The sequence below is a fragment of the Lactuca sativa genome, chromosome 2 (genome assembly GCF_002870075.4).
Source record: "Lactuca sativa cultivar Salinas chromosome 2, Lsat_Salinas_v11, whole genome shotgun sequence".
Lineage (NCBI taxonomy): Eukaryota > Viridiplantae > Streptophyta > Magnoliopsida > Asterales > Asteraceae > Lactuca > Lactuca sativa.
Window position 1 is genome coordinate 160,115,888 of NC_056624.2, and position 12,830 is coordinate 160,128,717.

Genomic DNA, 12,830 nt, shown 5'->3' on the forward strand with positions numbered 1-12,830 from the left:
TGAATGTATATTCACTCTCTTCTATCTCATAGATCTGATTTATTTTCTATGAAATACGTGTTATGTGGGTGTGCCTCATCTGTTATGTGGAATATGTATTGAATGAAAATGCTATACAGGTTTTAAACTATGTATAAAAATATATATTTTTATCTACTAATATGTTGGGTAGAACATGGGTAGATGGTTGGTGTGTAATAAACAGATGAGAGGCCTTGATGTTGTTGTTGTTGATCTAGTTATTCAGCGGAGTATGGATAACGACCATGGAATCTTTCTAGACAGTCCAGTGGAACGCTAGCAGGTTCATAACATGTAGGTGATGTGAACGATGTGTTCACCAGTGTACTCTATCCCCCTCATGGTTGCCTTTAGGACGTCTATTGTTGAGGAAACCCCTTAGCAGTAATGTCCGTCCCGATGAAAATCCTAGATTAGGTCCCCTGAGATAGATGTTGTTTTAGGGACGTAAAGTGAGGATAACGAGAATGGGTAATCGGGTTGTTGTTGGTTGGTGAAATTAAATGTAATTATTTATTGTGGGTTGAAAACGCTATATGCTCACCAGGCTCCCAAGCCTGACCCACTCAGTTTTAATTGTATTACAGGTAGTGGCGCGAGGGCATAAGATGGTTGAATCATCAAGTTGTTTTGTTCACAAGTCTGTATATGTATATATTTGTTGAATGACTTGTAATGTTATCGTTTATGCTTTATGGTCTGTATCGGAACATGACATCCCGAGTTTTGATTATATAATGAAAATGCATCTCTTGATGAAATGCTTTGATAAATATTATTTTATCATATTTTGTTTTGGGAACAAATTCCGCAACTCTTTTAAATCAAAAAGATTTACTCTGAAATTATTTTAAAAAGCATAAATGAAATCGGTCTTTTCTGGCCGAGATATTGGGGATGTCACAATATATATATATATATATATATATATATATATATATATATATATATATATATATATATATATATATATATATATATTATATGGCACTATTTCTCATGGTCTCCAACTTTATGTTTCGTCATCTCATAGCCTTATTGCTTATTCTGATGTTGACTGGATTGATTGTCCTACCATGAGACAACTCACTTCCTATGTCTTTTAGGGACATAACTTACTGTCTTGGTCGGCTAAGTGACAAGGCACCATCTGCTGAAGCCGAATATCGAGGTATAACGAATGACATGGTCGAAACTTGTTGGTTGTGAAACTTGTTATGTGAATTGAATTGACAATGTCAGCACCGTATATATCTCTAACTATCTAGTTTAACATCAACAAACCAAACACATCGAGATCAATTTTTAGGGATGAGCAAAGGAATCGAACCGGATGGAATTGGACCCGACCCGAGAATTGATGTCAGCCTAAATTAAGAGCCGAACCGGACCGCTGGTTTTATCGGTTCCCGGTTCATACCGGTTCTTGCTATGTCTTCAATGTTGGAACCGATCATCGAGAAATAGCAACATATGGTTCTGTTTTTTTCCAGTTCCAGTTCTCGGTTCCAAAAATCCATAAGAATATCGTCACGGTCCCGGCCCGACTGGTTCCATCGGGTTTGGGTTCCGGTTCCGGCCGGTTCCCCGGTCCAAATGCTCATCCCTATCAATTTTTGTTCGTGAAAAAGTTGACATGGGTCAGATTCCGTTCTTACATGTATTGTAACCGTCCTAATACATTGATATATTCACCAAAGGCCTGTTGTCTACTCTATTTATTTACTTTAGGGCCAATTTAAATTTTTTGATGTATCAATCGTTTAAAGTGCAGGGATGGAAGGTGTTAGCGATTAAACGACGGGAAGGTGGGTGCGTATAAACAGAAGACTGAATTGGATGGATGGATGTGCCGAATTGGAAAACAATCGTTATCTCAGCGGAATGATGAGGAGCATGTACAAAGTTTAAAGTATAAGGGTGGCTCTGGTAAATCGATTTACAATCCATACTTGCGTAAGGTAGATCATTTGCATATTCATTTTACATAACAAATTTTCCACCTCACATGGATTCTAGGGTGTTTTAGAAGTGGTGTATGTTGCATGGTAAAGTGGTCGACATGTATATTACGAGGAAGCAATCAAAGGCAAGAAGGAGATTTGGTTTTATTCGGTTCATAGGTATCAATAATGAGGTTAACTTTGTAAAGAAGCTTTCAGAGGAATGAATTGATAACATACATGTTTATGTGCCCGTTTCCTGGTATAATCGAGAAAAAGACAAGACCAAAGTAATAGAAAATATATGATCTGAATCTCTCCCTAGAATTGATTAACAATACCCTATTTATATAGGGATAATTACAAATAGATCCCCAAATATAGAGGGGGTATAATAGGAAATATTATCAGAAAATATTGACAGCAATACATTGAAATATATAAGATCCTATAATCGACTAATATTATCCCGAAATTTTGATCCGGGGAAGGACAAACGCTCAAACTATATCGAAACTGATGATATAATAAATGAGGTAGCCCTTTTGTAAAGATGTCTGCATACTGCAAGGAGGCAGGAATGTGAAGAGCCCGAACATGGCCAAGACGAACCTTTTCTCACACAAAGTGCATGTTTATCTACACATGTTTGGTGGGCTGGTGTTGGATTGGATTCTGAGACAAGTAGACATCATATACATTATGGCAATCAATAACCATTTCCTTGTGAAGGGGAACATAAAGCTCAAGAAGGAGATTTCATAACCAAGTGGTATTAGACACTGCATTAGCAACACCATGAAATTTGGCCTCGACACTGGAACAAGAGATAGTGGGCTGGTGCTTTGAAGACTAGGAAATAAGATTATTGCCAAGAAATACGTAGTATCGAGAAGTAGATCTCCGCGAGTCGGGACATCTGCCCCAGTCAGCATCGGAGTAGGCAGTTGGTGTGTTGGACGAAGATTGAACTATCTGTAGACCATAGTCAATCGTACCCTGTAAATAATGAAAAATCTTCTTCATGAACTGCAAATGTGGCTCACATGGGGCATGCATGAAGAGGAAAACTTTTCGAACATCATATGCAATGTCTGGTCGAGTAAAAGTTAGATACTGGAGGGCACTGACAAGAGTGCGGTAGAGAGTGCCATCAGCAAGAGGTTCACCATCAATAGCACTAAGTTTGGTGGACATATCCACTGGTGTAGCACATGGTTTACAAGAGGCCATAACAGCTCGTTGAAGGATATCACGAGTATAAGAGGCTTGTGACAGAAAAAGACCATGTTCATCGCGAGTAGCCATGATACCCAGAAAATGGTGAAGCGGACAGTCATAGAAAATTCCTGAGACAAAGAGGTGATAATGTTGTGGAGAACAGTAGGGTCAGAAGTAGTCAATGTTATATCATCGACATGTAGTAATAAGTAAGCACAATGGCAGACATTTTGATAAATAAATAACGATGAATCATAAATACTACTTCTAAAACCCCAAGATGTGATAAATGAAGCAAAATGAGTATACCATGCATGCAGGGCTTGCTTAAGACCATACAAATATTTTCATAAATAACAAACATGGGATGGAAACCGGGCATCAACAAAGCCTAGGGGCTGGTGCATAAATACTGTCTCATGGAGATCGCCATGGAGAAATGCATTTTTGACGTCTAACTGATGTATCGGTCATGCCTGCGAGACTACAAGACTAAAAACGGTTCGTATAGTAGCTGGTTTCATGACTGGACTAAGCGTCTCTAGGTAGTCAATACCCTCTGTTTGTGATTTCCCATTAACCACAAGGCGTGCTTTATAGCGGTTAAACGATCTATCCGCTTTAAACTTGTGAGAAAACAACCACATACACCGTATAACTAGGTTGTCAGTCGGTCGGGGAACGGGTTTCCATGTTTTATTTACTTGTAAAGCTTGAAATTCATCTTCCATGGCTTGCAACCAATTAGGGTCAGACATGGTGGCAGAGATTAACTTAGGAATTTGAGAGATGGGTGGAGTAGATGAGGTATGAAGGTTTAAACTAATGATCGCTTTGGTAACACCTGCTTGTGTACGGGTAGTCATAGGATGAGTAAGAGGAGGGGCGGGGTTGAGGTGGGATGGATGTGGTGGAAGGTGTTTTGGAAGGGAGAGAGCTTGATTGAGTAGGTGGATGGGTGGTGGTTGGTTTTGAGCGACGTGAGTAGGTCAAGATAGGTGGTTGAGGGAAGCATGGGGTATGTGATGGTGTTGTTGATGGTTTAGTGAGGGTGATAGATGGTGTTGGAGTGGAGTATGGAAAAACGTGAAGAGGGTGGTCATCAAAAAATTCGAAGGAGGTGGAGGGGGGAGGGCTATTGGCAAATGGAAAAGAGGTTTCGTCAAATGTAACATGACGAGTTAGATAAACTTTGCCGGTGGATGGATCAAAGCACCGGTAACCCTGAAAGTTTTTTGGATATCTAAGGAAAACACATTTAACGAATCGTGGTTGGAGTTTATGAGATTGAGCGGAAGAGATGTTGGGATAGCAAATGCACCCGAAGGTGCGAAGATGGTCATATGATGGTTGGCGACCATAAAGAGAGAAGGCAGGAGTAGAAAAGTTGAGGCGTTTGGTAGGGAGGATGTTATGTAGGTATGTAGTGGTGTGAAGAGCTTCTACCCAAAAGGATTGAGGAAGAGAGGCATGAGTGAGAAGGTCATTGGGGCGACGAATCATCCGTTCGACTCTTCCGTTTTGTTGGGATGTTTGAGGGCAAGAGAAACGAAAGACAAGACCATGAGTTTGGGAAAAATACTTAAATTCATTATTATCAAATTCACCACCGAGATCACATTGTAAAGACTTAATGGTTCGGTTAAATTGAGTTTGGATGAGTTTATGAAATTTTGTAAAATTAAGAAAGGTGTTAGATTTGTATTTGAGAGGGTAGACCCATACATAGTGAGTTAAATTATCGATGAGGACCATAAAATATTTATAGCCAGATTTGCTTAAGACTGGAGATGTCCAAAGATCACAATGTATAATATCAAAGGATGCATAAGTAATAGATTGTGAATCATAAAAGGTAACCAAGTATGTTTATATAGTTGGCAAGTATTACATAAAGTTGAAGTTGTAGGTTTATTACAAGAAATTGAAAATTTAGAACAAAGTAAATCTAAAACAGGAGCGCCTAGATGACCCAAGCGAGCATGCCAGCAATCGTGGGAGGATGCAAGGAGAGCAGGCAGATTGGATGGTGTCGTGAAGGGGTAAAGATTTCCCGTGCTATCATGCCGAGAAAGAAGAGCTCTAGTCTTGAGGTCCTTTATAGAAAAACCAGATGGGTCAAAATCAACAGAAGTGTGATTATCGATAGTGAATTTACGAACAAATAAAAGGTTTTTAATAATGGAGGGAGTAAATAGAATATTTTTCAAGGCATATGAATGATATTGGGTGGTGTAAGAAGATTGTCCAGACCCATGAATTGGAATACTAGAACCAATTTCAACAAAAATCAAGGTTACAGGAGAAGTAGTCATAAGACTTGAGATCTTACCATGGTCAGATGTGAGATGGGTCGAGGCGCCTGAGTCCATGTACCAAGACTAATCATTGGAGTTGAGATGGATTTGTTGCATTGTTTGTGCTTAATCTGATGGACTATAGTCAGAATAATCAACAAACTAGGGACTGGGAGCAGCAATCGGACCAGTTGGTCGCATCGGAGGTGGTCTAATGGGCCCCTATTGTGATGTTGGATCGACTACTAGGCTGGGTCCGAATGTGTGATTAGGCCAATGACTTGTAGGCTGGGCTGGATTGTGACAACCGTCAATTTCCGGTCAAGTCAAAGTCAACTAAAATCAACAAGTCAAACCGGTCGACTCAATTAACCCTTGTGTACTAGGGCTTACATTAGGTAATTACTATACAACTCGCTATTCCAATGAGAAATCATCAATTGAAAAGTTCGTATATCTAGATTTCCTTAACCTAAAACTGTGGTAAGTAATGAACCAAACCGATAAAAAAATGTTGCATACTCATCGGGAGTGTGTAAGATCCTTAAACATGGCTTAACGGGGCTTACGTACCTTGCGTTGCGAAGCCAAGCACTCAAAAAGGTCACAAAAGAAGCCTCCCCTAATCTCTTTCACTCTATCTCTTCCTATTTAAAATCTCTCCCAAATCTCTCTCTCTTTGTATGAGAAATCTCTCCAAGAATGTGAAATCTCTCCCAAATCTCCCTCTGTATGAGAAATCTTTCCAAGAATGTGAAATCTCTCCCAAATCTCTCTCTGTATGACAAATCTCTCCAAGAATGTGAAATCTCTCCCAAATCTCTCTCTGTATGAGAAATCTCTCCAAGTATGTCAAATCTCTCTCTGTATGAGAAATATCTCCAAGTATGTCAAATCTCTCCCAAATCTCTCTCAAAACCTCTTTTAATTTTTCGTAATCATTTGGGGCGACCTGACACTTGACTTGGTGAAAAACCTTTCGAAACGGGATGATACCTTAGAAAATAGCCTTTTAGGACCGAAGTCCCTCTATAAGGACCAAACCTTCCTTGAGCCGAAGCCCCAAGGACCAAAACCGAAGTCCCCTTAAGGAACTGCAACCATCGAACATCAATGACTAAGGACTGGAACTACTGAGGACCGAGGTTGCTGAAGACCGCAGCGCTGAACCGCACCCGCAACTGGAGCACCACACCTAACCCCGCATTCGGTCCCTTCGGATGAGTCCGCTTGCGGTACCTGCTTGGACCGCAGTCCCTTCCCCCTCAGATCTAATTCACCAACTAAGCCACCACTTCAGTTCTAAGGTTGCTAAGCCTGAAACCCTCGCCCTGACTTTGGATTTCCCATTTCCACCCGATTTTCGACCACGACTCCGTTTTAAGCCCGTTTTTAATTATTTTAACGAGGGATTTTCACCCAAACTTATATTTTGACATATAAGACCCCATGATCCATATATTCATAAATTAAGAATATTTTTAGGGAAATCCTTATTTAAGAGTAAAAAATCTATTAAGTAAGATCTTGTGGTGGAGTGTTGACTTTGCCTTAGTGTATGACACAAGCAACCACCCCATGGCCACTCCATGACCAGCCATTGTCCTTCCACCATACCTGGTCATTCAAGAGTACTTTCCCCACCATTTGACCAGCCACACTCTTGGTCAAAGGCTGAAAACTCCTATCTCTCCTCACTTCTCATTTCTCTCATTTCCACCAAAGATCAAACACATCTTTTCTCTCAAATTCTCTCTCACAATTTCGAGATTTCCAAGGCATTTTTCAAGCTTCCTTCTACATTTGGTAAGTATCATCACCCTTCATATGGTTATTACACTTCATTTTACTTAAATCATTGATTTCTTACACAAACTCTATCATAATTGTGTTAGATTCTCGAATCTTCAAGCAATCCTCCGAGTGTTCTTGAGTTGAACACTTCTCTCCTTCAACATCCACCCACTGAAATCACATAAGGTGAGTTCATACCCTTATCTTTTCATGTTTTTCTTAAGTTTTAAGGGGGGGGGGGGGGTGGAATACAAGTTAAAACACCAAGAACACAATTAAACTATTTCAACAGCTTTAATTAGAAAAGCTTAACTCCATTAATTCACAGACTGTTTTGGTCAACTTAAACATTTTAGTTTTCAAAACTGTATTAGGTGCAGATAGTTCAGGTTCATACCTTTAAAATGACTACTTTCACATCACAATATGATTTTTCTACGATTTATGGTGATTTTTACAAAACTGCCTATCATTTCAAAAATGAATTCGGACCAGTCTGTGAATATGAACAGTTTAACACAAGTTAAAGACTTCTAAAATTCATAATAAAAATTATGAACAAACTAGACACATTTTATGAACTCCAAGAATTTACGGATTCAGTTTTTGACTTCGTATGATTTTTCTATGATTTTTCTAAAACAGTTCTGAAAGGTTAAAAACTAGTTAACAACTTACAACTTTCATAACACTTTGTAGCATGTTGAGCAAAGTGTATAACCATAAGTTCTAAATATTGAATGTATTTTCTTATTAGTTTATCATCATAAACTGAAATTTAGTCATTCATGATAAGGTTTACTCATTCATTTCGAACACATATAATAAACTCCAATAAGCATAGTTTATGGATTTTACTACATGAAAAGGGTTTTACTCTCAAAACAAATGGGTTTTCATATCCTACGTGATAAATTATAATAGTAATAGTTTAAGGATTTCATATCACTAATTTATTCAAAAAAGGTGATTTTACTTCCTCTACGGAAGAGGTTTTAATATCAAACTATGTGTAAACTAGTTACCTTAGGTTGTGAGGCAATTCTCTCCCCATACGTTTGAGTATGGATCCCAATTCCTGTAAGTTATAACCATAGTATCTTGTAGGGAGAGCGTGATAATTGTGTATAGATCTATATTGGGTTTGACACCCCACACATTGCTGCTAGCTACATTGGGACCTGCAGGTCTACGGGTGACAAGAGTCATAGTATCTTGATGTTTGAAAAACGTTGTGCATGTTATTTCTCGTCATAGTATGGTTATAGCAACTCACATAGGTAGTTAACAATCTTTCAAGTTTACATGGAAACTTTTACCTTGAAAAGGGGTTTACTGCTAAATCAAACGAGTTTATGTCGATTTAAACTTTCATGAATTGCTTTAAGTATGGTAAAATACTTGTACACTTTCCGTCTTAGGATTAAAGACAACTCATAACACATAAAATTTACGGGATTTTTCTCAAATCAAAAAGGGTTTTATGCCGATTTAAAATCACCTTTATATCTTTAAGTATGGAAAATACTTGTTTAATTTCGGTCCTGGGATTTAGGACTACATAACTTTTATAAGGAAAATATTGGATTTTCTTTGGAACATATTTCTATTAACACTACATCTCGTCTAGAATTGTTAGACTTCAACGGTTCATTTAACTCAAATTATATGTAACTTATATATGTTGAGTGATCATAGAAGGAATCTATGGGTTCTTCTAGAGTTCATTATCGCATAACATAGGAACATTCATTCCACACTTAACTAAGAAAATATTGGATTTTCTGGAAATCATACTTTATCGCTTTTACAAGGAAAACGGTTTCTTCCTCAAACAAAACTCTTATGAACTCACCAACTTAATTGTTGACACTTTTTAAAAACTACTTGTATTCTCAGGAAATCAGTGAAACAGGAAAACCAACATCATTTTGAGGATGGGACGATAAATCGTCAAACAGTTCATTTTGTCATCATAATGTAATTGATTTGAATCATGTAAACATATAATTTGGTGTAACTTTTTCAATTATATTTACGATGGTTTTATTTACTTTGAGCACTATTATACTCGTTGTTGTGATACTTTACATGAAGTCCTCCACCCCCGGACGTTTCCACCATCCTTGGTTTGGGGGTGTGACACGGACCATGTGAGGGGTATGAATATGGCGATTGATTCCATGGCAGTGAGTTGTTCCAATGTTGTTGATGCCATTGGTTTCCTTTGATTCCAATTTGGTTGGCCTTGACCTCCATGGCCCCGGAAACTTCTGACACAGCCACGACTAGGTGAACCTCGACCGCGACTGCTTGCACCCTACCTGAGTAGTTGTTGAAGGTGGGATTCTGACCACGTTGACCGGGTGTGGAGTTTTGAGATGATCGGTCAGCAGAATAAGCATCAAGGACTGTGTGAGTTTGATTTTGCCTAGCTGTTTGTCGGTGTTGTTCCAGTTGCAGCATGCTACGAGCCCTCTCCCATGATGGAGAGCTTTGATTGATATATGCCCCAACGACATCAAATTCTGGTGGTAACCCGCGAACCATCTACAGAACAAGTCTTGCTTCAATGACATGATTGTCGACATCTTCCATTTGGTCTGCTAGATCTTTTAATGACACTAGGCTTCCATCGATGAACAGGAAGCCAAAATGAGATTAGAAAATTCTTGTTCAAGGGCAGCAACACATGATCCCTTATTGTTAAGAAAGTTTGTTTTGAGTTTGTTCCATGCATCTTGAGTAGTAGTGTCGTTTTCAAGAATTCAAACCATGAGTTCGTCAAACAATGTACTGTAAATCCATCGCAAGATGAGGGCATCAATTTCCATCCATTGAAGATAAGTGGGATATGTTTCCTTTGGTGTTGGGGTGCCATCGATATGATTAAGAACTTTGTGAGCTTTTGCATGAAGACGAAACGGTTTCATCCATGAAGATTACGTGACTTTGACACCATCTAGAGTTCGTATCTTGGTTTGTATGTTCGTTACAGTGTATGCGGGATGTAATGATGTGGCCTTTACTTCAATTGAACTAGCATCATCTTTGCCCATGACGATGACAGAGAAGGGATTTTGATAGATAACAGTGAAATAGATGAGACAAAGCTGTAACTTTGGATGAAAGGGTAGCCGCCGAATTTAAGGTTTATGGCTCTGATACCGTAACAACGAATATATGATCTGAATCTCTCCCTAGAATTGATTAACAATGCCCTATTTATATAGGGATAATTACAAATGGATCCCCAAATATACAGGGGGTATAATAGGAAATAATATCAGAAAATATTGACAACAATACATTGAAATATATAAGATCCTAAAATATAATCATCTACTACAAACAAGATGGGAAAATAAAGAATAACATTTGTAAGAGAAAAAGTGTAGCGATATCTTATGCCAGCGTTGTTATAAGGGAAGTCCATAACGGGATCCATCTATGTTCTTAGGATTAAAACACATTCAAGGGAGTGGCTTCCTGAGTGGCTTCCGTACAGATAGTGGTGGAAGGAGTAGGGTACATGGTGCGGGTTAGAGAGGTGAAAATTTGGTTAGAGAAGATTGAAAAAAAGGGAGAATAACATTATGAGAAAAATGAAGACGAGGAAAGGAGAATAACACTAATTAATAAACAAAAAGAATCTCAAGTATATAATAGAGTTGATAGACGATTCACTAATATGGAGAGTAGTCCTGAACCAAAGGTGAAAATGAAAGGTGACATCAAGAGATGTTGATTTTGATGACCCGGTTAAGGAGGTCCTGAGGAAAGAGGTTCATGTGGTGGCTAATATTTATGAAGAGGGTAGCTTTCGGGCAACCCACCTGGATTCGAACTGGAGGTGAAAGTGAAAAGCAGTTGTTGCCCACCTGGATTCGAACACATGAAGCATGCTGGTCGGGGAGATGTTGTTAAGTCTAAATGTAATGAGAAAGGGGTTGATTATGAGGTTTCTAATATTCAAAACCGAGGCGTACTACCATTTTTCTAAGTATAAGAGAAATGCTAAGTTGGGATGTGTAATTTTTGATAAGGTTACTAAAATAATAGACGCAACATGAGAAAGGGGATATAAGTTGAGAATGTGTAAACAAGATTTAAGGTGGTTAATGGGAGATGTGAATGTGGATCAATGAATATTCTTTTGGTTAATACTCGAGGGACTGGGCCTGGAAAGAAAAGAAGATGGATTTGGGGATTGTTTTTCAAGCACGATGTTACATTTTTTTGGATTGCAAGTGACAAAGATGACTAGGTTGGAATTATTTAAACTTAAAGCTACATGGATAAGTTATAGATTTGATTTTTCATGAAATTCAGCTTCGAGTTTATTAGGTGAGATTTTCTCCTCGTGGGATACAACTTGTTTCGCTAAGTCGTATGTTATGTGGTGAAAATTATGTAATTTTACAAGGTGAGTGGTTCAATAACATATGATTGTTTCTTGATTAATATTTATGCACCTCAAGAGCTGCTATGAAGAGAAGAATTTGGGATAATATTATAGCTTTTATTAAAAACAAGAGTAAATTACACAAATGGTCCCTATGGTTTGAGGTAATTTACGCATTTGGTCCCTAACTTTCTTTTAGCTCAGACCATCCCTAACATTCAATTTTGGTGCGTTGTTGGTCCATGCTATTTGTGAAATGACTACCCTTACTGATTCTTTTTCTAATTTATTTATTGGTAAATGTATTTCTATATATTTTTGTTATTTGTTATTATTAATTTATTTATTTATTTATTGTTAAATGTATTATTCTTTAACCTTCACCGATTTGGTTTCTTTCTTGCCGGACGAAACTACTAGGGGTGGAATTGGTACGGTACCAAGTTTTTTTCCTCCAAACCGTGTACTGTACCAATTATAATTGACACAAAGTTTTAGCTACCAATACCGTACCAATGATACTTGGTACCAACTTAGTTGGTTACCAACAAATTTGGTTGGTACATATTGGTATTGGTATATACCAAAATATTTAAATAATATCTATACTTGAAGAGTTTAAGACTATAATTTATATAAGACTTCACATTATAATCATCACTGAATGGTTAGAAAATTTTCTAAATATGAATGTGAGTTGAAGTTGTGGTCGTCGCTTGTTTTAGTAAATCCTTTTAGTGTCATGTACCTTCCTTAACCTTGTGTTCGTAATTTCTTTTACTATAATGTTTTGTTCAAAAAAGAATCAATATCAATTGAATTATATTAGTAACTCCGACTATTACTTTTTAGTTGTTACTTCTAACTAAAACTTGAAAATGTAAGGATTGATATATATATATATATATATATATATATATATATATATATATATATATATATATATATATATATATATATATATATATATATATATATATATATATATATATATATATATAGGTTGGTATGGTACAACCGTGGTATTCAAAATTTTGTACCGTTATCGTACCAAGACTACTTAATTGGCATGGTATTACCGGCCAGATATATTGGCTACCAAGCATGTTGGCTACCGATTTTATTGGTTCGGTTGGTAACATATTGGTT

The 12,830-nt window shown here is 37.6% G+C and overlaps 1 protein-coding gene across 1 annotated transcript; it reads right to left on the reverse strand.

Moving 5' to 3' along the window:
• Window positions 1-2,816: 2,816 nt before the first annotated feature.
• LOC128132411 (uncharacterized mitochondrial protein AtMg00810-like) lies at window positions 2,817-3,272 on the reverse strand. Its single transcript, XM_052768965.1, has one exon. It carries the CDS (start codon window positions 3,270-3,272, stop codon window positions 2,817-2,819), a length of 456 nt encoding a protein of 151 aa, XP_052624925.1.
• Window positions 3,273-12,830: the final 9,558 nt, after the last annotated feature.

What these genes read in the sequence shown, in the direction of transcription:
- LOC128132411 (XM_052768965.1), bottom strand. Translation starts at nt 3,272, where the DNA reads ATGGCTACTCGCGATGAACATGGTCTTTTTCTGTCACAAGCCTCTTAT.